Genomic DNA, 23,280 nt, shown 5'->3' with positions numbered 1-23,280 from the left:
ACGGTAATATTCGATATGGTAAAAGTGAAGTATATAAAATCCTTTTCGCATCGCAAGCAAGTCTTTCCACAACACAAAGACGCAGAACCTGCAACGTTCCCCCATTTGAAGCACTTAAGTTTTCTTTTTTGAGGTTCAAATCTGATAACTGGAATAATTATTGGGCGGTTACTTCAAAAATCAATTTTCTCGCCCTGAAAGTGGAAAGTTGTAATACTCCACTTGCCACGCAGTATTTCGTGAAGGAAGCACACAAAAATTGATAAAAATATCTGGGATACGTTAATCTGCAAGACACTTTCGCTGTAATTATAAAAATATAACTTTAAACAGTAAATTCTGTAAACTTCTACAAAACACACGCATTGTCGATAGTATATTACCAAAAACAGTCACCTGAGGTATGCTGTTAGATCTTGTATAACAATATCTACGCAATGACTAGTCTGGACAAACTACGTCGACTGCCTAGCAGTGAATAGCTCTCGAGAACTATAGTGTACCGTCCGTAGGCGCATACTGCGTGTTTAATATTCAATTTTCCTGCAGCGAGCACTCTACTACAGTATAAGAAAGCCTCTCCGCCTCGTACAAAAATCTAAATGGTTCTCCCGAGTAACGAATCTACGTTAATACCAAAATGCTGAGTAACGATTTGTTGAGACAAAGAAATTACTTGCAATCCTCTACTCACATAAACACGAAAGATATAGTTTCTCAACGCAATGTTGCAGACTTTCTCTTCCAAAAGTGACGATTCAGAACTCTCTGCACCTCAGACTATTATAATTACAAACATAAAAATTGGTACAGCATCCTTATATTACGTAATTATTTGTGAAATTTATAATCCGTAAGATCAGCTAAAAGAGTTGATAATCTGTTACATTCTGTCGTTTCCAAATGGCAAATATACACTTAATAATTTGAAAATTACTGCAGGTTATTAAATAAGGTTCTCAGGAGTATGTTTCGTTACGTTAATACAACTGTTGTTGAAATTTCAAGGTTTCAGTTTCTACATATTTGACAGAGCTCAGAATTATGAAAAAATCCAATTTTCTTTTAAACTACTAATTCCATTGGCTTCAAACTCAGGACGCTTTACTTTCATGTACATCTGCATACATCACACTATTTTTGGCGTATATTAAGTAATAACAATCTAAATGGCGCCGAACTGCGCAGTAGTTAACTGCCAAGCCTTAGCTACATTCATACGCTGTCATCAGCAAGGGGGGAGGAGGGGGGGAGGGGAAGGGTTGTAAAGTGAATCGCGTGTCGCTGGCGAGCTACAAAGACACATGCTACCCCACGAGCTGCTCCTTGATTGGATCTGTATTTAAAGGTGAACAGAATCACATCGCATTCATAAAAATGCTAGTAGTTCTGACAATGCCATTTCTCCTGTAGTTGCAACTCGTGCCTCCCGTTGTCGGCATCCAAACGGAATTCCCCTGGACATCTGAGCTTAAGGGAGGTAGTACTACTACCTGTGTTGCCTATCATTGGTGTATTCTCCTGTCAACCGAAGTACCAAATTCCTGCACCAACACGGCGGCGGAAAGAATATTTGATTCCAGGTGGATTCCACCAGTAGAGGACATTCGAGACCACCGTCCAGCCCTGGTCAACAGATTTCATCTGTTCGTAAGCGGCTTCTGCTAAGCAGCTTTCCCCCTCGCAACACTGAGTGCTTCCGCTTTTGGACCCTCTTGTTTGCTTCAACCGCAACTCAGATTGAGAAAAATCCTTATAATCTGCGTATAATGGTACTTTATCACAGCCTAACTTTCCTTCGCTTTGAAGACATTACACTAACGCATGGTTCACTGATATTTATAAGCCAACTTGATATAATATTCATGAGGGCTGTTATTTGTCTTTTTAAATTTGTAATTGATTAAGTACCTGTCTTGTCTGTTTGCTGTAGATGCATGTGACGTAACTATATGGGGAGTCATAAAACCTGTGCATCCTTGCTGTACTATAGCCCATAATACAGCAACAGCCACTTATTGGTGCCTAGCACACAATGGCGCATCCTTGCGATCGCTTTACGTCATAAGTGCCGTTAAAATACATCACTACTACTGTACGACAGAGTCACACTTGGATGACTTAACATGCGAAGTTGAACTTCGGCAATAAATCATTCACACCGTACCTAATCGAGTGATTGTGACTATTTATGTCTTTTTAGCACTTATAGGCACACCTAGCACGATGCGAAATTAGTATAATAATGCACAATGTTACCTTTGTTCCTTAACAAATCCGTCATTTTGGGCAACAACATCGTTTGACCTATGTTTATGTTGTACCTTGAGGGATATTTGTTTACGTTTTTTAATTCCATTTGCAATGCACCAGTGGTCCAGAGCTTGCTATGTATTGACATGGTGGCCAGGCCTCGGGTTGCGACCCTTGCTCACTTTGCCCCCACCACTCCTTTTGATGCCAGGAAGATTCCTTTGGGGGAAAAAGGGGTAGCTTCCTTGATTAGTAACCAAAACGTCCTCGGCCCCGGGTTAGAACACCGACACCTCTTAAATTCTGAATAAAAATCATTAGCAGTGACGGCAGAAGACTTCGGCATAAGGAATCACTCCTCATTCCTCCAATCGCCTTATCGATTAGAGCGAAGGAGTGGACAGAGGATGGGAAACTGCCCCTAAACGCGGAAGAATCAGCAATGATCAACAGCATAAGGATGCAGAAGGCAATGGAAACCACTGCATTAAAGACACACAACGTGTATCCACAGGGTATTTGGTCTGTAGTTGAAAAAGTGTCATGATCTCTCCATTGGCAAAAGATTCCGGGCTAGTCCTCCACTCAGATCTCCATGAGGTGATTGCCAACGGGGAGGTGACCATGACAGAAAGAATGAATAATCAACGAAAGGATAACGTTCTGCGAGTCGGGGCGTGGAATCTCAGAAGCTTGAACGTGGTAGGAAAGCTACAAAATATAAAAAGGGAAATGCGAAGTCTGAATCTAGATATAGAAGTGGACAGTGAAGTGAAATGGAAAGAAGATAAGGATTTCTGGTAGGATGAGTGTAATAGGGTAATATCAACAGCAGCAGAAAATGGTATAGCTGGAGTAGGATTCGTTATGAATAGGTAGGGCAAAGAGTGTGTTACTTGAACAATTCAGTGATCGAGTTGTTCTTATCAGAATCGACAGCAAGCCAACATTGACAACGATAGTTCAGGTATACGTGCCGACGTCGGAAAATGAAGAGATAGAGAGACTATGTGACGATACTGAAATGGTATACAGTCCGTAAAAGGGATGAAAATCTAATAGTCATGGGTGACTGGAATGCAGTTGTAGGGGAAGGAGTAGAAGAAAAAGTTACAGGAGAATATTGGCTTGGGACAAGGAATGAGAGAGGAGAAAAACTAATTGAGTTATGTAATAAATTTCAGCTAGTCATAGCAAATACCCTGTTCAAGAATTACAAGAGGAGGAGGTATACTTGGAAAAGGCCGGGTGATACTGCAATATTTCAGTTAGATTACATCATGATCAGACAGAGATTCCGAAATCAAATACTGGATTGCAAGGCGTACCAAGAAGAAAATATAGAATCAGATCACAATTTAGTAGTGATGAGAAGTAGAAGAAGGTTAAGAGACTAGCCAAGAAGAATCAACGCGGAAAGAAGTGGGATACGAAAGTGTTAAGGAATGAAGAAGTACGCAAGTAGGCTGTTCAGTAGAAGAGTAATGGACATGTCTAAAAAGGGCGATCACATAAGCTGGAAACAAAATCATTGGTACAAAGAAGGTAACTGCCAAAAAACCATTGATAACAGGAGATATACACTCCTGGAAATGGAAAAAAGAACACATTGACACCGGTGTGTCAGACCCACCATACTTGCTCCGGACACTGCGAGAGGGCTGTACAAGCAATGATCACACGCACGGCACAGCGGACACACCAGGAACCGCGGTGTTGGCCGTCGAATGGCGCTAGCTGCGCAGCATTTGTGCACCGCCGCCGTCAGTGTCAGCCAGTTTGCCGTGGCGTACGGAGCTCCATCGCAGTCTTTAACACTGGTAGCATGCCGCGACAGCGTGGACGTGAACCGTATGTGCAGTTGACGGACTTTGAGCGCGGGCGTATAGTGGGCATGCGGGAGGCCGGGTGGACGTACCGCCGAATTGCTCAACACGTGGGGCGTGAGGTCTCCACAGTACATCGATGTTGTCGCCAGTGGTCGGCGGAAGGTGCACGTGCCCGTCGACCTGGGACCGGACCGCAGCGACGCACGGATGCACGCCAAGACCGTAGGATCCTACGCAGTGCCGTAGGGGACTGCACCGCCACTTCCCAGCAAATTAGGGACACTGTTGCTCCTGTGGTATCGGCGAGGACCATTCGCAACCGTCTCCATGAAGCTGGGCTACGGTCCCGCACACCGTTAGGCCGTCTTCCGCTCACGCCCCAACATCGTGCAGCCCGCCTCCAGTGGTGTCGCGACAGGCGTGAATGGAGGGACAAATGGAGACGTGTCGTCTTCAGCGATGAGAGTCCCTTCTGCCTTGGTGCCAATGATGGTCGTATGCGTGTTTGGCGCCGTGCAGGTGAGCGCCACAATCAGGACTGCATACGACCGAGGCACACAGGGCCAACACCCGGCATCATGGTGTGGGGAGCGATCTCCTACACTGGCCGTACACCACTGGTGATCGTCGAGGGGACACTGAATAGTGCACGGTACATCCAAACCGTCATCGCACCCATCGTTCTACCATTCCTAGACCGGCAAGGGAACTTGCTGTTCCAACAGGACAATGCACGTCCGCATGTATCCCGTGCCACCCAACGTGCTCTAGAAGGTGTAAGTCAACTACCCTGGCCAGCAAGATCTCCGGATCTGTCCCCCATTGAGCATGTTTGGGACTGGATGAAGCGTCGTCTCACGCGGTCTGCACGTCCAGCACGAACGCTGGTCCAACTGAGGCGCCACGTGGAAATGGCATGGCAAGCCGTTCCACAGGACTACATCCAGCATCTCTACGATCGTCTCCATGGGAGAATAGCAGCCTGCATTGCTGCGAAAGGTGGATATACACTGTACTAGTGCCGACATTGTGCATGCTCTGTTGCCTGTGTCTATGTGCCTGTGGTTCTGTCAGTGTGATCATGTGATGTATCTGACCCCAGGAATGTGTCAATAAAGTTTCCCCTTCCTGGGACAATGAATTCACGGTGTTCTTATTTCAATTTCCAGGAGTGTATTTCAGTTGATCGTTAAAAGAAGGAAGTACAAAAATGTTCAGGGAAATTGAGGAATACGGAAATACAAGTCACTGAGTAATGAAATAAACAGGAAATGCAAGGAAGCTAAGACGAAATGGCTGCATGAAGAATATGAAGAAATCGAAAAGCTGTGACTGTGGGAAGGATTGAATCAGCGTATAAGAAAGTCGAGACAACTTTCGGTGAAACTAAAAGGAAGGGTGGTAACATTAAGATTGCAACGGGAATTCCGCTGTTAAATGCAGAGGAGAGAGCGGATAGCTGGAAAGAGTAGCCTGAAGGCCTCAGTGAAGGAGAAAATTTGTCTGATGTGATAACTTCAAGAGACAGGAGTCGATAGAGACGAGACAGGGGATCCAGTATTAGAATCAGAATTCAAGAGAGCTTTGGAGGACTCATGCATCAGAGTTACTGACAAGAACTATATACAGAAAAATAAATCCACCAGAGATGCCATTCTGACATTGCGATTGATAATGGAACCAAGACTAAAGAAACAGCAAGACTGGTTAATCCGATTTGTCGATCTGGAAAAAACATTCGACAATGTTAAATGGTGCAAGATGTTCGAAATTCTGAGAAAAATAGGGATAAGCTATAGGAAGAGACAGATAACATACAATATGTACAAGAGCCAAGAGGAAATAATAAGAATGGACGACCAAGAACGAAGTGCTCGGATTAAAAAGGGTGTAAGACAGGGACGTAGTCTTTGAAAGGATGTCAGTGATGCGATTCGCTGATGCCATTGCTATCCTGAGTGAACGTGAAGAAGAATTACATGATCTGCTGAATGGAATGAACAGTATAATGAGTACAGAGTATAGATTGAGATTAAATCGAAGAAAGACGAAAGGAATGAGAAGTAACAGAAATTAGAACAGCAAGAAGCTTAACATCAGGATTGATGGTCATGAAGTAGAAGAAGTTAGGGAATTCTGCTACCCAGGCAGTAAAATAACCAAAGACGTACTGAGCAAGGAGGACATAAAAAACAGATTAGCCCTGGCAAAAAGGCATTCCTGGCCAAGAGGAGTCTACTAGTATCAAATCTAGGCCTTAATTGGAGAAAGAAATTTCTGAAAATGTACGTCTGCAACACAGTATTGTATGTGTAGTGAAACATGGACTGTGGGAAAACCGGAACAGAAGAGAACCGAAGCATCTGAGACGTGGTGCTACAGAAGAATGCTGAAAGCTAAGGAAGAGGAGGTTCTGTGCAGAATTTGAGAGGAAAGGGATATATGGAAAACACTGATAAGGAGAAGGGACAGGATGACAGGACATCTGTTAAGACATGAGGAAATGACTTCCATGGTACATGGAGCCGTAGCGAGCAAAAACTGTAGAGGAAGACAGAGATTGAAATACATCCAGCAAATAATTGAGGATGTAGGTTGCCAGTGCTACTCTGAGTGAAGAGGTTGGCGCAGGAGACGAATTCATGGCGGGCGGCATCAAACCAATCAGAAGACTCAAAAAAAAAAAAAAAAAAAAAGTGTAAGGTTATATCAACAGCGGCAGAAAATGGTATAATGGGAGTAGGATTTATTATGAATACGAAGGAATGGCAGAGAGTGATTTACTGTGAACCATTCAGTGATACGGTTGTTCTCATCAGAATCGACGGCAAACCAACGCCGACAATAACAACAACAACAGTAAATGGTAATTCAGAACGTAAAGGGAGATGAAAATCTAATGGTCATGAGGGACTGGAATGCAGATTGTAAGAGGTCAGAGCAGATGTAATTTTGATGTATTGCTCATGCGCTGCCTGCGATATGCAAGGTATAAGAGAATCTCTGACCAGAGAGCAGTGTTGACTGCAGTAGGAACTGTGTAGCTGTAGCAGTAAGTTGTTGCTAGTCTGGAGTCTGCTCTGGTCTGGTCTGGTGTATCGTGTTGGCTGGCACGGTCGCGGTGCAGCGATGTCGGGGCCTGAGTATTAATGTATAAGGTAAAAAAAAAGCAGCCTCGCGCATATGTAGTAATGTTATCTCAAGTCGCATGTAAATGTTTTAAAACTCTCGTAATAATAATCTTCCTCATAAAAAATAACTTTTAACAACCATTCATTTCAATTTAAAGAATTTACTAATTTCTCTCATCCATGATCATCGCGATTATTGCAATAGAAAAATCAGTTGCTTCCTTTCATAAATGACAGATATACCGGCCAGCATTGCACAGAGTTGTGCCGGAAAAATTTATTGTAAGAGCAGATATATCCGGCGACTTCTTTGAGGTAAGTATTTTTCCTTTTTTTATTCAGGATGATCTTCCAGGGCCATGACGCAGCACTGCTGTCGTCCAAAATTTACCAGGTTAAATTCACAGTGAATTATTGAAAAGTCATAAGTGAGCGACAATTTAATTGAGAGGTTAGTTACATTGTTTTATTACCAGGTTACTGAATTTTTTTTTTTATTGGGACGTTACACTGAATGTGAACGACATAATTATAATTTTTACTATATAGAGGTTTAGGAATTTTTCTGTTTTGAGGTTACGCTAAATGTGAATGAATTTTGAGCTTAGATTAAGTCAGAAAGAATTTTGTGGGAAGGTTACACTGTGAAAGAATTTTGTTTTGAGGTTACACTAAATTAGAATCATTATTCATATTATTTATTATATTTTGTAGGGAGGTTACAAATGAGAAAGAATTATGTGGGGAGGTTACAAGCTGCAGAGGAAGGAGTAGAAGAAAAGGCTATGGGAGAATACGCTTTTGGCAATGTGAATGAGTGAGGAGAAAAACTGAGTTTCGCAATAAATTTTAGCAAATAGTAGCGAATACTCTGTTCAAGAACCACAAAAGTTGGATATATACTTGGAATAGGCCAGGAGATTCGGGAAGATTTCAGTTATATTACATCATAGTCAGGCAGAGATTACGAAATCAGATAATACACTCCTGGAAATGGAAAAAAGAACACATTGACACCGGTGTGTCAGACCCACGATACTTGCTCCGGACACTGCGAGAGGGCTGTACAAGCAATGATCACACGCACGGCACAGCGGACACACCAGGAACCGCGGTGTTGGCCCTCGAATGGCGCTAGCTGCGCAGCATTTGTGCACCGCCGCCGTCAGTGTCAGCCAGTTTGCCGTGGCATACGGAGCTCCATCGCAGTCTTTAACACTGGTAGCATGCCGCGACAGCGTGGACGTGAACCGGATGTGCAGTTGACGGACTTTGATCGAGGGCGTATAGTGGGCATGTGGGAGGCCGGGTGGACGTACCGCCGAATTGCTCAACACGTGGGGCGTGAGGTCTCCACAGTACATCAATGTTGTCGCCAGTGGTCGGCGGAAGGTGCACGTGCCCGTCGACCTGGGACCGGACCGCAGCGACGCACGGATGCACGCCAAGACCGTAGGATCCTACACAGTGCCGTAGGGGACCGCACCGCCACTTCCCAGCAAATTAGGGACACTGTTGCTCCTGGGGTATCGGCGAGGACCATTCGCAACCGTCTCCATGAAGCTGGGCTACGGTCCCGCACACCGTTAGGCCGTCTTCCGCTCACGCCCCAACATCGTGCAGCCCGCCTCCAGTGGTGTCGCGACAGGCGTGAATGGAGGGACGAATGGAGACGTGTCGTCTTCAGCGATGAGAGTCGCTTCTGCCTTGGTGCCAATGATGGTCGTATGCGTGTTTGGTGCCGTGCAGGTGAGCGCCACAATCAGGACTGCATACGACCGAGGCACACAGGGCCAACACCCGGTATCATGGTGTGGGGAGCGATCTCCTACACTGGCCGTACACCACTGGTGATCGTCGAGGGGACACTGAATAGTGCACGGTACATCCAAACCGTCATCGAACCCATCGTTCTACCATTCCTAGACTGGCAAGGGAACTTGCTGTTCCAACAGGACAATGCACGTCCGCATGTATCCCGTGCCACCCAACGTGCTCTAGAAGGTGTAAGTCAACTACCCTGGCCAGCAAGATCTCCGGATCTGTCCCCCATTGAGCATGTTTGGGACTGGATGAAGCGTCGTCTCACGCGGTCTGCACGTCCAGCACGAACGCTGGTCCAACTGAGGCGCCAGGTGGAAATGGCATGGCAAGCCGTTCCACAGGACTACATCCAGCATCTCTACGATCGTCTCCATGGGAGAATAGCAGCCTGCATTGCTGCGAAAGATAGATATACACTGTACTAGTGCCGACATTGTGCATGCTCTGTTGCCTGTGTCTATGTGCCTGTGGTTCTGTCAGTGTGATCATGTGATGTATCTGACCCCAGGAATGTGTCAATAAAGTTTCCCCTTCCTGGGACAATGAATTCACGGTGTTCTTATTTCAATTTCCAGGAGTGTATATTGTAATATGTACCTGGGAGCACATAAAGATTCAAATCACAGTTTAGTAGTGATGAGGAGTAGGCTGAAGTTTAAGAGACTGGCCAAGAAGAATCAACGCGCAAAGAAGTGGGATACGAAAGTACTAAGGAATAAAGAAGTATCCTTGAAATTCTCCGAGGCAGCGAATACTGCGATAAGGAATTATGCAGTAGGCTGTTCAGTTGAAGAGGAATGGCCATCTCTAAAAAGGGCAATCACAGAAACTGGAAAGAAAATCGTAGATACAAAGTAGGTAACTGCCAAGAAACCATGGATAACAGAAGAAATACTTCGGCTGATCGATGGTTCAAATGGCTCTAAGCACTATGGGACTTAACATCTGAGGTCATCAGTCCCCTAGACTTAGATATAGTTAAACCTAACTAACCTAAGGACATTAAACACATCCATGCCCGAGGCAGGATTCGAACCTGCGACCGTAGCAGCAGCGCGGTTCCGGACTGAAGCGCCTAGAACCTCTCGGGCACAAGGCCGGCAGCTGATCGATAAAAGAAGGAAACACAGCAACGCTCATGGAAATTCAGGAATACAAAAGTACAAGTCTATTAGGAATGAAATGAATAGGAAATGCAGGGAAGGTAAGGCGAAATGGTTGCTTGAAAAATGCGAAAGAAATCGAAATAGAAATGATAGTCGTAACGACTGGCACAGAGTATAGAAAAGTTAAAACAACCTTTGATGAAACTGAAAGCCAGGGCTGTAACATTTAGTCTGCAACGGAAATTCGACCGTTGAATTCAGAGGAGAGAGCCAATAGTTGGAAAGAGTGCATTAAAAGCCGATATTAGGGAGAGGAAAAGTCTAATGACGTGATCGAAGGAGAAACAAGAGTCGATATAGAAGAGATAGGGGATCCAATATTAGAATCAGAATTTAAAAGAGCTTTGGGCGACTTAATATCAAATAAGGTATAAGGGACAGCTAATATTCCATCACAATTTCTAAAATCATTGGTGGAAGCGGCAACAAAACGACTGTTCACGTTGGTGTGTAGAACGTATGAGTCTGGCGATATACCATCTGACTTTCGGAAAAACATAATTTACACAATTTCGAAGATTGCAGGAGCCAACAAGCGCAGGAATTATCGCACAATCAGCTTAACAGCTCGTGCATCCAAACTTCTCACAAAAATAATACACAATAGAATGGAAAAGAAAACTGAGGATGTGGTGGATGATCACTTTGGTTTTAGGAAAGATAAAGGCTCCAAAAGGCAGTTCTGACGTTGCGGTTGAATCAAGACACGTTCTTACGATTTGTGGAACTGGAAAAAGTGTTCGACAATGGAAAATGATGCAAGTTGTTCGAAATTCTGAGAAAAAAATTAGGTAAGCTGTAGGGGAAGACGGGTGCAATATGTACGTGAACCAAGAGGGAACAATAAGAGTGGCACTCCAACAACGAAGTGCTCGGATTGAAGAGGGTGTAAGACAGGAATGTTGTCTTTCACCCCTACTATTCAGTCTGTACATCGAGGAAGCAATAACGTAAATAAAAGAAAGGTTCAAGAGTGATTTCAAATTCAGGGTGAAAGAACATCAACGATAAGACTCGTTGATAATATTGGTATCCTAAGTGAAAGTGATGAAGAAATACAGAATGTGTTGAATGTCATGAACAGTCTAATGAGTACAGAATACTGAATGAGAATAAATCGAAGAAAGATAAAAGTAATGAGAAGTAGCAGAAATGACAACAGCGAGGAACAACGCCAGGATTTGGGATCACTATGTATACGAAGTTAAGAAATTCTGCTACCGAGGCAGCAAAATAACCCATGACGGACGGAGCAAAGAGGACATAGAAGCAGACTAGCACTGACAAAAAGCCATTCCTGGTCAACAGAAGTCTACTAGTATCAAATATAGGCCCTAATTTGAGGACGATATTTCTTAGAATGTACATTTGGAACCCAGTATTGTATGGCAGTGAAACATTGATGGTGGGAAAACCGGAGAAGGAGAGTATCGAAGCGTGTGAGATGTGGTACAACAGAAGAATGTTGAAAATTAGATGGGTTGATAAGGTGAGAAATGAGGAAGTTCTCCACAGAATCAATGAAGAAGGAGCACGATGGCAAGACATCTATCAAGACACCAGGGAATAACTTCCATGGTGCTAGCAGGAGCTGTAGAAGGTGACAACTGTAGACGACGACAGAGATCGGAATACATCCAACAAATAATTGAGGACGTATATTTGCAAGTGCTACTCCGATATGAAGAGATTGACACAGCAGAGGAATTCGTGGTGGGCCACATCAATCCTGTCAGAAGATTGGAAAAAAATATACGTTCAAGATACCAATTTGCTTTTTTTTTGTACGGGGTGTTTCAGCTGTCCCTACGGATTCGTTTTGTGCACCCTGCGCTATGTCGAGGTCCAGTGTGTCGGCCAGCCTGTGGATGTTTTTAATTCGGTTCTCCATCTACATCGGCGAATGCGGGCTGGTTCCCCTTTTCCCGCCTCAGTTAGACGGTGTTAGTGATTGCTGCGCAAACATCGTTTCCACGTACGCGTACACCTTAATTACTCTACCACGCAAACATTTGAGGTTACACTGGTCTGGTATGAGACGTTCCCGGGGAGTCCATTGGGTGGCGAACCGCACCTTAACCCGGTGTGGAGCAGCGGTAGGGTGGGTGGACTGCTGTGGCCTGTTGTTGGGTAGTGAACCATTGAGGGCTACGGCGGGATGAAGCCTCTTCATCGTTTCTAGGTCCCAGGTTTAATACATACATACGTCTGTATCAGGAAAGTATCCAGACAAGCGACAGCCCGATAATCTACATAAGTACCCTCTCAGAGCTTTGGGTGACTGTTAGCAAACGGATTCACAGTGTAAAACATACAACTGAGAATTGACCACGAGTTACACAGTATTTTTGGACCAAGACATACCATACTTCCGCCAAAAAATGTCTCCAATCTTTCTTTGCGTAATTAGCAGTGTAGTCACACAGGTTTTTGATGACTCTGTAAATTTATCCCTTTTATAGTACTTAATCTATCGCAAATGGTTCACAAATGTTGACTTATAAAGTGTTTTCACCATTGGAAACTAGGAAATTAATGGAAATATCAAAATGACTAGTGTAGAAATAACAAGTTTACGGTATATAAATCCTGAACCATTAAGTACTATAAACGGAATAAACTAGTAGACACATCCAAAATCTGTATGCTTACACCGCTGATTGCCGGCCGAAGTGGCCGTGCGGTTAAAGGCGCTGCAGTCTGGAACCGCAAGACCGCTCCGGTCGCAGGTTCGAATCCTGCCTCGGGCATGGATGTTTGTGATGTCCTTAGGTTAGTTTGGTTTAACTAGTTCTAAGTTCTAGGGGACTAATGACCTCAGCAGTTGAGTCCCATAGTGCTCAGAGCCATTTGAACCATTTTTGAACACCGCTGATTACATAAAGAACGAATGGAGACCCCTCGATAATAAAGTAGAAGTAAGGTTGTATCTTGGTCCAAAAATACTGTATAACTCTTTGCCAATCTTCACTTGTATTTTTTACAGTACATGTCGTTTGCTAACAGTTGTACAAAGCTCTGAGACGCTGTCGCCTGTCTGGATACAGTTCGTGATACAGAAGTAGTGTGGGTTGTATAAAACGAATCGATTGGAGTAGCTTTAATTACGGTGTACTAGTAAAAGATTCTCCTTTGTTAGATTCAGAAGTTTACCATTCCACGAGATTCTCTTCACTTTGAAACTGAGTAAGGTGCTAAAATTGCATGAAATGCAGAAATTTGTAATTCACTAATGAAATCAGTGCAGTTCTCAGAGCGACTGATATCACCTTCTGAACCATGAAGCACGTAAGACTGAAGAATGTTGACCCTATACAATGATTAATTACGTCGAAGAGCGCTTGAAAATCACAATGTTCACTTTACAGCTTTCAGCAACAGATTGCCAACTACAAATAATTCCGTAACAGCTTTTTAAAGGGATATAAGAATTCCGCATTTTGAACATCATGAAGTCTTGTGAAATATGTCATACCGTGACATATTTCTTATCTATCGTTCATTTTTAGGCAATGTAGCTGGTGTTGGTAGTGGACTCACCTCCTTGCGGGAAGAACTGAGAGAAAATATTCTTGAAGGACTCCTCATCGACCATGCCAGTGGGACACTCCTGAAACAAACAGAAATGCTCAATTCAGTGAAGTTTCATACTAAAAAAAGAAACTGAAGTGTGTTCGCTTTAAGCTTTGGTGATCTTGCTAACTAAACAAACTACACAACTCGCTGTCTTGGTTACATTTAGTTTATCTGAAAAGATAAAAATCTTTGAATAAGAATGAATTGTAGTAACAGTGGTGCCGAAGTACTCGCCATACGCCAGCTTGTTACTATTTTTGGAACGCTTGATAAAATTTCTAACTGTTTCGCCACTTTATACCTTGCCATATCTACCTTACTGCAGCTGACACACTCTCTAAATTTAATAATTGTTGTTTTGGTCACGTGATCTATCTTGCTTCAACAGATTTCCAAGCCTGTTGGAGACTCCAAAACTATATGGTGGAGCCATTGTCACTAATGGTGATAGCATGTCCGGTATTCAGTTTGATGTAAATATTTTGCATAACGAACAAAAATGCATCGCACATTGAAATCTACACAGATCTGAAAAATTATCGCGTTAACTGCCTTAGTGAACCCTGTGAGTTCCTTCAGGTACCTACTTCGACCTTTTTAAAGAATTACTACAATAGTGTAGATTGTGGAGATATCAAAAATGGTTCAAATGGCTCTGAGCGGTCTCGCGGTTCCAGACTGAAGCGCCTAGAACCGGGTCGGCCAGTGGAGATATCCAGATGCGCTATAGTGGTTCCTGTCACAAGCGTTTCTCGTCAGTCTGAGCTGCTTCCGGCGACGATGACGTTCCCACAGCCCATGTATATCAACACGAGCCGGCGGCTCCCAATATGTAGTAAGATGAAGGACTGCCTGACTCACTGCCCATTCGACGGCTGCAGCATGCTGGTGGGACTGCCCCCGCACTGATACAACCGTGAGCACCTTAGGCGCCTGCAGCTCATTTTACCTTTCTTTCGCATACATTTTATTTCTCATCTTTTGTGTTTTCAGGCGCATTTTACATTACTGCTACTACTTTTGATACTAGTTTGTTTTAACATGCGATTAAATCACGCTCTTTTGTTACGTTCAGAAGTTTACCGTTATATGAGAGGTTTACTTATATCGATTTACTGAAATTATTATTATCTGAAACAGGCAAAATGGCTCTAGGCACTATGGGACTTAACATTTGAGGTTATCAGTCCCCTAGACTTAGAACTAATTAAATCTAACTAACCTAAGAACATATCACACACATCCATGCCCGAGGCAGGATTCGAACCTGCGACGGCAGTAGCAGCGCGGTTCCGGACTGAAGCGCCTAGAACCGCTCGGCCACCGCGGCCGGCTAAATAGGCAAAAGTATGAACCTTGCCTTTCCCTGGACTTTCTGACGTTTAATTACTATTAGCAAATATTTGTTTGGCGTATTTGTTACAAACTAAAATTTTGCTATGCCACCACTAATTATATATATATATATATATATATATATATATATATATATATATAGAAAGAGAGAGAGAGAGAGAGAGAGAGAGAGAGAGTTAAAAAGTATAAACAAGAAATATTAAAACCTGGAAAGTGAGTGAATTCCCTCATATGCTTTGATGGTATCCTTAAATGAGCAAATAAAACAGTGATATGTAGAAATAAGTACCCTTGTAACTAATACATAAGCAAATACTGATACCGACAACATTTGAAAAACAGCATCTGCTGTATAGAACAGCATGCATTCTCTATAGACGAGATGTGGCATCTCTATTGACAATACGTAAAATATCTATGATAGTTTGTTTACTGTGCGTTTCCGTTTAGCATGTGTATTGTGCACTGTGAATTGTGTAAGAGAAGTTACATATGTGTGATTTTCTGCATAAGAAGACTACAAGCAAAACACAAGTAACAATTTTAAAATTCGCCACTAACTATACAAGATGATCCAGGAGGAATGGTCAGTATTCAGTGATCTGGAAAGAAAGATCATACAAAGAAAAAAATTCTAGTAACCATGAGCTCTAAAATGCATACCTTAAGAGCTATGAAAAGTACTTCATCGTCCATACCGTGAAACAAATCTCTTCTACTGTCAGGTGTTGGCTTTCCATATTTTGGGAGGAGGCATTCGATAGCATGAAACAAATGTCTTCTACTGTAAGCTCTTCGCTTTTCATATTTTGAGAGGAGGTATTCTCTAGTAAATATCGCTCTTAAGGTGTCCACTTCAGAGCGCATGTTTACTGGATTTTTTTCTTGTTTTCGTCCATATCATTATCTCTCAAAATACGGAAAGGAAAGAGTTTGCAGTAGAAGAGATTCTTCATAGTGTCGAAGATGTGTAAGTGTTCATAGCTCTCATCGCGTGCATTCTAGAGGCGATGTTTAATAGTCTTTCTTGCTCTGGATGATCGTTTCTGACAAATCCTTAAGCATTTACCATTCCTTCTGTGACACCGTGTATAAGCTTATTATAATTCATAGCCGGCTGAAGTGGCTGTGCGGTTAAAGGCGCTGCAGTCTGGAACCGCAAGACCGCTACGGTCGCAGGTTCGAATCCTGCCTCGGGCATGGATGTTTGTGATGTCCTTAGGTTAGTTAGGTTTAACTAGTTCTAAGTTCTAGGGGACTAATGACCTCAGCAGTTGAGTCCCATAGTGCTCAGAGCCATTTGAACCATTTTTATAATTCCTATTAGACATGAAAAATACACTCTGTACTACACAGCAGTAGTCATACTCTGTGGACGCTGTGTAGAAATTCTAATGTGCACTGTTCGCTATGAATTGTACAAGTGATGTTTAATGTGTATCAGTTTCTGACGACTGAAACAAAACCGCAGATAAAAGCTTTTCCGCGTTTGCCAATAGCGATATACAAAGATTCGGTACTCAAAATGGTTCAAATGGCTCTGAGCACTATGGGACTTAACATCTGAGGTCATCAGTCCCCTAGAACTTAGAACTACTTAAACCTAACTAACCTAAGGATATCACACACATCCATGCCCGAGGCAGGATTCGAACCTGCGACCGTAGCGGTCACGCGGTTCCAGACTGAAGCGCCTAGAACCACACGGTCACACCGGCCGACGATTCGGTACTGATTAGAAGTTGTTCTTGTCTATATCACATTAAAGACAAATAGTAGTACTAGTGCCCTTACAGAAAAGCAGCTAAAGAAAGATCTGAAAATAAAGTGTCGGGTGAAGACAAATGAATTATCATTAGATTTTTCCAAGACTGTGTAACATACAGTTTAGTATGTGGTGCTGCAATCTATTCCCACGTCAGAGACCGGAATATTTTACACAGCTGGAGGCTCAGAATTATGATGTACAGACCCAACAGAAAATTTTACAGCAGTTAGATTTTTCGGGAAGCAGTTGGTGGCTAACTCATTAATATTAATCTGTGAATTTATACAACCATCCGTTGAGAGAATATGAGAGTCACTAACGTGTCCATTAGGCAAGCAGTTTCTGGCTGTCTAATTTCAGACTGGCAGCCTTAACTGTTAATGAGATAGTAATTTTAATCAACATAGTTTCCGGACATTACAATAGCTATTTGGTCTAAAACGGTCCTCCAGTCCGTTGATGCAGATGGATACATTACTGAGAGACGTTTCAGTGGACGGAACAGTACAAGGTACGCACGTTAAGAGACAGTGCGCCGTCTTCGTCGGCTCGTTGACTTCGCCAAGAACAACACTTTCCGTGTCGCCTGAGCAGGCTGGCAACGAATCATAGTGCTAGAGGGCGCGCAAAATAACTTGGCTTCTAGATGTGCAGGTGACACAGTAGGGTATGGGACAATGGTAGTGGAGGGGTCTCCGCTGGGAAGGGCCACCACGTGATATCCGACAGCTGAAGCCTATGCACAAACGTGTAGCTCGTATCAAATCTCACCTACAGTTATCGAGTCTTCAGACAATATTGTTTTAACAGGTTGTATCACTACAACAAATAATGTGACAAATATAGACATTCAAAGTCAATAGGTTTTCACTGGAGTATTGAAAAGGAAAGATTCACATAAACAAAGGATAAATCGAAGAGAAACAAGATCGACCACACACTGTGAGAAGGATATCTCATAAAACAAAAAATCTTCAAAAATGTAGAGTAGAGAAAAACGTCACTTATTATGACAGCAACAATTTAAACTTGTTAACCTGTCTCGGGTGATTTATGATAACGTAAAATATTTTTCTCTTTCTTTTTATATGAATGTCGTTATTACGTGGTGGGCATCTCTCAAAATTAATTGCTGATTTGGTTATTAGTTTAATTCTGATTTTTTCTCTGATTTGAATTAAATTGCTTTTTGTAAGACGGTTTGTTCCATGAAACTTAATCCTTAGCAAAATCATTAATCACGTTAATAATTATAAGACCCACTGATCTTGTAACACGTCACATGTAAGTTGAAAATTTAAATAAACTTATTTAGGTTCTTGCCTCGGCTAAATGTTTCTGCTCAAACATGAGATCTCTGATTATTGATTGCACTTGCCCACACACGCGCGAGAGAATAATTTCTTACCATTTTCTTTCTTAATGCATTGCAGTCTGAGTCGTGGCTCTGAATTGGTTGGTTTTGGGGAAGGAGACCAGACAGCGTGGTCATCGGTCTCATCGGATTAGGGAAGGATGGGGAAGGAAGTCGACCGTGCCCTTTCAGAGGAACCATCCCGGCATTTGCCTGGAGTGATTTAGGGAAATCACGGAAAACCTAAATCAGGATGGCCGGACGCGGGATTGAACCGTCGTCCTCCCGAATGCGAGTCCAGTGTCTAACCAGTGCGCCACCTCGCTCGGTGCTGGCTCTGAATCTTGGCTGCTAAACGGAAAATAAAAATTATAAAGCTATGTCTTCCGTTGCAGTGGCTAGCGGCTGTGAAAAAATGTGTATTATAATTGAAGCGGGCGAATAATTCGCTTCCGCTAATTTCATAAATTAAAATTGCCACGTAATGGCGGCAGTGGCTGCAATTGTTGCGCTGAAAATAACTTGAATGACTGATATTCAAAGGAAGCGGACATGAGATAGGGCTCACCTCTTACAATTAAAAGTGAATAATAGCATGAAAATAATATATTATCTGATTACAAGTACAATAATGCTTACGTTCAACAGCACTCGTCAAAATGTCCGACTACTGGCATCGAAGACAAGAGAGAGAGAGTGATAATGGATAAAAGATGAAAAAAAATGGTTCCACTTCCGTCTACGTGGTGCATTGTTGTCAGAATGCATCTTTTTTATTCTTTGCACTCGAAAATGACGCACAGAATTTTATATGATGATAATAATAATAATAACAATGAGAGAAAATTACATATCGCCTGAGCGGTTAATGTTCACGTATAATCCAATATAAGTGTTTTTTTTAAATACGATTTTCAAGTTTTTGTAATATTTAAACTGGGGACAATACACCTGCTCATCAGTATTGCTAAAAATAAAATTTTCATCTTCTCCTTCTGCGCCTTTTCTCAGAAGCGAAGCCGCGGGAAGCTCTTGTAGCCATGTTTTCCCCCCTCCTTTATTCCCATTATTGAGCGAATGCACTAGTTCTGCAACGCTGCCAAGTACAGTTTCTAATGAGAATGTCACTTCCTCATTTTCTCTTCTGTCAAAAGTTTAATAGCATTACACACAACTACACGTGCCTTATTATGAAGGACTTTCTCTGCAACTACAGTATGATGTTGTAAAGAGAAAACAATAACAACGTTTCAAGTGCCCACATGGGCAGCCGACAGTAGTGATGCGAAAAGCTGACCGATTAAAACCGATACTGGTATTTTAATTATGAATACCGGTATTTGTTTGGTCTCGCTTATGAAAAGTGCTTCTTATTTTTTGCTAATAACCAAGTAAGATAACGGAACGTCAATTAGCGGCAGTGCTAACATTTTTCGTTTTTAAATAAACCTTTTTTAAAGAAAGAGTACTTTTTGCCTGCAAAACCTGCATTGATTTGAAATACTACTTTATTATAGAAAATGGGAAATGCGATCAATGCTACTTTAATAACAATAGTGACAGAAACGAGCAACGAACACACGGCATAAGAATTGGTATAGCATTACTGAGACGACAATGTACCTGTCACCATATGGTGTGGCCAATTAGGTGTGTACATGCAGTGTGCAAGACTTGCCCCATCTGCTATATATGGTAGTTTCTCGCTGTCGTCGTCAGACATCAAATGTAGTTCAGAAGTATTTTACGAAGTGCAGCATCAGCGAAGTACAATGGTCCATTTGCTTTAAAAGAATAGAAACGGGAAAAGGCATAACAAACCTGTGACATAATATAAGGAGGAAACTTAAAAATCAACAGTTACAATAAAAATAGAAAGCAACTGATATGCTGGCTGTATCTACATAACATGCCTCCGGTTGTAGCCCTTGAGAACGACAAACTGACACGAAAAATAGCTCTTCAGCCTCAGTTTGCACCTTTTTGCACTGACCAGTCGTAATTTCCAAATAATGGAGTGGTTCCTGATTACAACATGATTTTTGAAAAGAGTTTCAAAAAACTAGAATCAGTAGGAGAATACCACTTATCACTTTCCGAGAAAAGCAACGATGGATGGACTAAGTTTTCTTTTATTTCCCTATTTAATTTAATATTTTGATTTCATGTATCTTGAAATGAGAGTGTCCAAATTTTTCAATCTATTATCGTATATTGATAATTTTTATTTTTGGACCGTCTAACTGTAACAGAATGAAACACAATTTTCGTGCCATACGCGTTTACCCTTTGTTCTCTGCAAGGCATCTTCAGTGGCCTGGAATCTGCACATATTTTTACTATGTAGTTTACATTTTGGGCACTGTACCTGAAGGTTATAAACAGTTCTGGTCGTTGGTTTTTTCCATGCTGTAGTTCTACTTACAGGTTGCGTGGACGATTTTCTACATTTTATGTTTCTGTTCTATTTTTGGTGCCCTTCCTCTTCTTAGAATTGCCACTTGGGGTTTTTGTTTTCCATACTTTACAGCACTAGGAACTGAGCACTTGTTCTGATGCAATGTTTTCATTGTTTTGCCGACTGTCGGATGTTATTGCGCTGATATGAAACTTCCTGGCAGATTAAAACTGTGTGCCGGACCGAGACTCGAACTCAGGACCTTTGCATTTCGCGGGCAAGTGCTCTACCAACTGAGCTACCCAAGCACGACTCACGCCCCGTCCGCACAGCTTTACTTCTGCCAGTACCTCGTTTCCTACCTTCCAAACTTTACAGAAGCTCTCCTGCGAACCTTGCAGAACTAGCACTCCTGAGAGAAAGGATATTGCGGAGACATGGCTTAGCCACAGCCTGGGGGATATTTCTAGAATGAAATTTTTCACTCTACAGCGGAGTGTGCGCTGATATGAAACTTGCCAGCGAAAGGCAAAGGTCCTGAGTTCGAGTCTCGGTCCGGCACACAGTTTTAATCTGCCAGAAAGTTTCAACTACAAGAACTGTTTATAACCTATAGGTACATTGCCCCAAAATGTTAAGTAAATAATAAGAGTATGTACATATTCTAGGTTACTGAAGATGCCTTGCAGATAATAGGGTGAAACGCTTATGGCACGGAAATTGTGTTTCATTCAGTTGCAGTTAGACGGTCCAAAAATAAAAACTATCAATAAACCGTAATATTTCACGATACTGAGGAAGACAGGACTACAAAAGTTGAAGATGTTTTCAATATGTTTTTATTTTTATTACAGGTAGTAATAGGTTTAATAAACCGAAAATCGGTTATTTCAGAAACTGCTTATTTTGAGTCGAGTTAACAGTACGGTTAAAGTTGCATTGAAAGGAAAAACACGATAAAACCGAGAACCGATTGTTTCAGCGGTAAGCGCCATCCCTAACCGTCTTCGGAACAACATGATGCCATAGCCCAACTCTAACGATGAGAATGCGTTTCTGCGATGTGCCACGTTATTTTGTGCGAGATATACTTCCACATCGGGAGCACTCCTTTTCCCTGGACCTCAGCACTCCACCCTCACTCGTGTCCCATATAGAGAAGAAGCAACACGTAATTCGACGGTGGGAACATTATACCTGGTGTATAACTGTTAGGCTAAATAAAAGCTAACTCTCACAGACTGTGAGTCATATATTAATAGAGAAGCTATAAACTTCGTTTTGACAACAGATTAAATACATAAGGCAGGTATTGTCAAGTTTTTAAGACTACGCGCTGCCTAGTATTATTGAAGCGCCTTAGTTCCACTACATTTGCAACACACAAGGCTGAACATAGAAACTGAACACACACACACACAGATATATATATATATATATATATATATATATATATATATATATATATATATATATATATCTGTGTGTGTGTGTGTGTGTGTGTGTGTGTGTGTGTGAAGCAGTCATTAAAATACCAAGCTATATTAAGAGGACTCTGTTTCCTGCGAGATGAGAACAAGAAGTATAGCTAAGGTTGATAGACTTCGAAACTGACGGCTTTGTCTACTTTCACATTATCTATATATAGTGTATGCCTTTATTTGAATTAAAGATTATCCGATAGTGATTGCAAATACATCAAGTACTTGTAGGCGTTGTATTTGTTGAGAACTACGTTTGCCTGGCATAGCAATTTCACAGACAGACAGACAGCAGATCAAAGCGGGCCAAAGCGCACCATTAGCTTAACGCAAATGCAAAAGATGACGCCGACACCAGATAGGACAGCACTCACCAAAGGATGTTGTTTATATACTGGACAGGATCAAGGAATGCCCGTCACAAGTCGACACAATATGTACTGCAGGTAATGCTGCTGACGTCCGCACAGCTGCAGAGGAGTTATCGAAATCCTGCACGAGATGGTCGTCGCTCACACGTTCCTAAAGTGTTTTTCTGTGGTGACGGCCTTGTAAAGTACAGTGAAGTTAACGGAAGATGTGCAACAACAAGCCTTGGGTGGAGAATGCAAAGTCGGCGCCAGTCTGCCGATACGAGAGCAGTATACCAGTGGACACTAAGCAGGCTCTGTGAAAGCTACAGGTATTTGTGGCTTTATGCTCTTCGCAAAGCACTGAGACTGAAACTTTCTCATCTCAAAAATACCTGTAGCTGGCCTCTCATATATAGATGAAGCAGATAGGAATCTTACGAGGGTCGTGGAGAACGACATGGTAACGCGCTCCTCCTCTGAGGCACCAACAGGACGGCGCCTAAACACATTCCTTTCCAAAGCTGTAGGCCTCTGGACACGAAAGCGTTGGAGTTTCATTGGTCACCCTGGTCTGATGCGGTAGTTTTGAAAAATTGTTGAGAAGTGGGAGGACGCTTCAGTAGATATGACGCTTATCAATCGATGACTACTCCAACTGGCGCATGATGAAAAGTTCGCTTTAGGCAGCTTTTCGGGATTCACAGGCATCGTCTGAAGCAGTGGCCGCTGACAGCAGCACTGGCAGACAACACAGCGATGCTGTTACAAAAAAATAGGTCGCAATGTATTCA

The 23,280-nt window shown here is 42.4% G+C and overlaps 1 protein-coding gene across 1 annotated transcript in view; it reads right to left on the bottom strand.

Annotated features, from left to right (window-relative positions):
- LOC126482074 (Kv channel-interacting protein 4-like) overlaps window positions 1-23,280 on the bottom strand; it is a 510,131-nt gene that overhangs the window by 422,165 nt on the left and 64,686 nt on the right. Inside the window, exon 3 of the mRNA XM_050106049.1 lies at window positions 13,744-13,813. Coding sequence (XP_049962006.1) covers window positions 13,744-13,813 — 70 coding nt within the window. The remainder of the gene's footprint in view (window positions 1-13,743; window positions 13,814-23,280) is intronic.

This window comes from Schistocerca serialis, chromosome 5 (assembly GCF_023864345.2).
Source record: "Schistocerca serialis cubense isolate TAMUIC-IGC-003099 chromosome 5, iqSchSeri2.2, whole genome shotgun sequence".
NCBI lineage: Eukaryota > Metazoa > Arthropoda > Insecta > Orthoptera > Acrididae > Schistocerca > Schistocerca serialis.
This window is presented reverse-complemented; position numbering and strand designations above follow the sequence as displayed.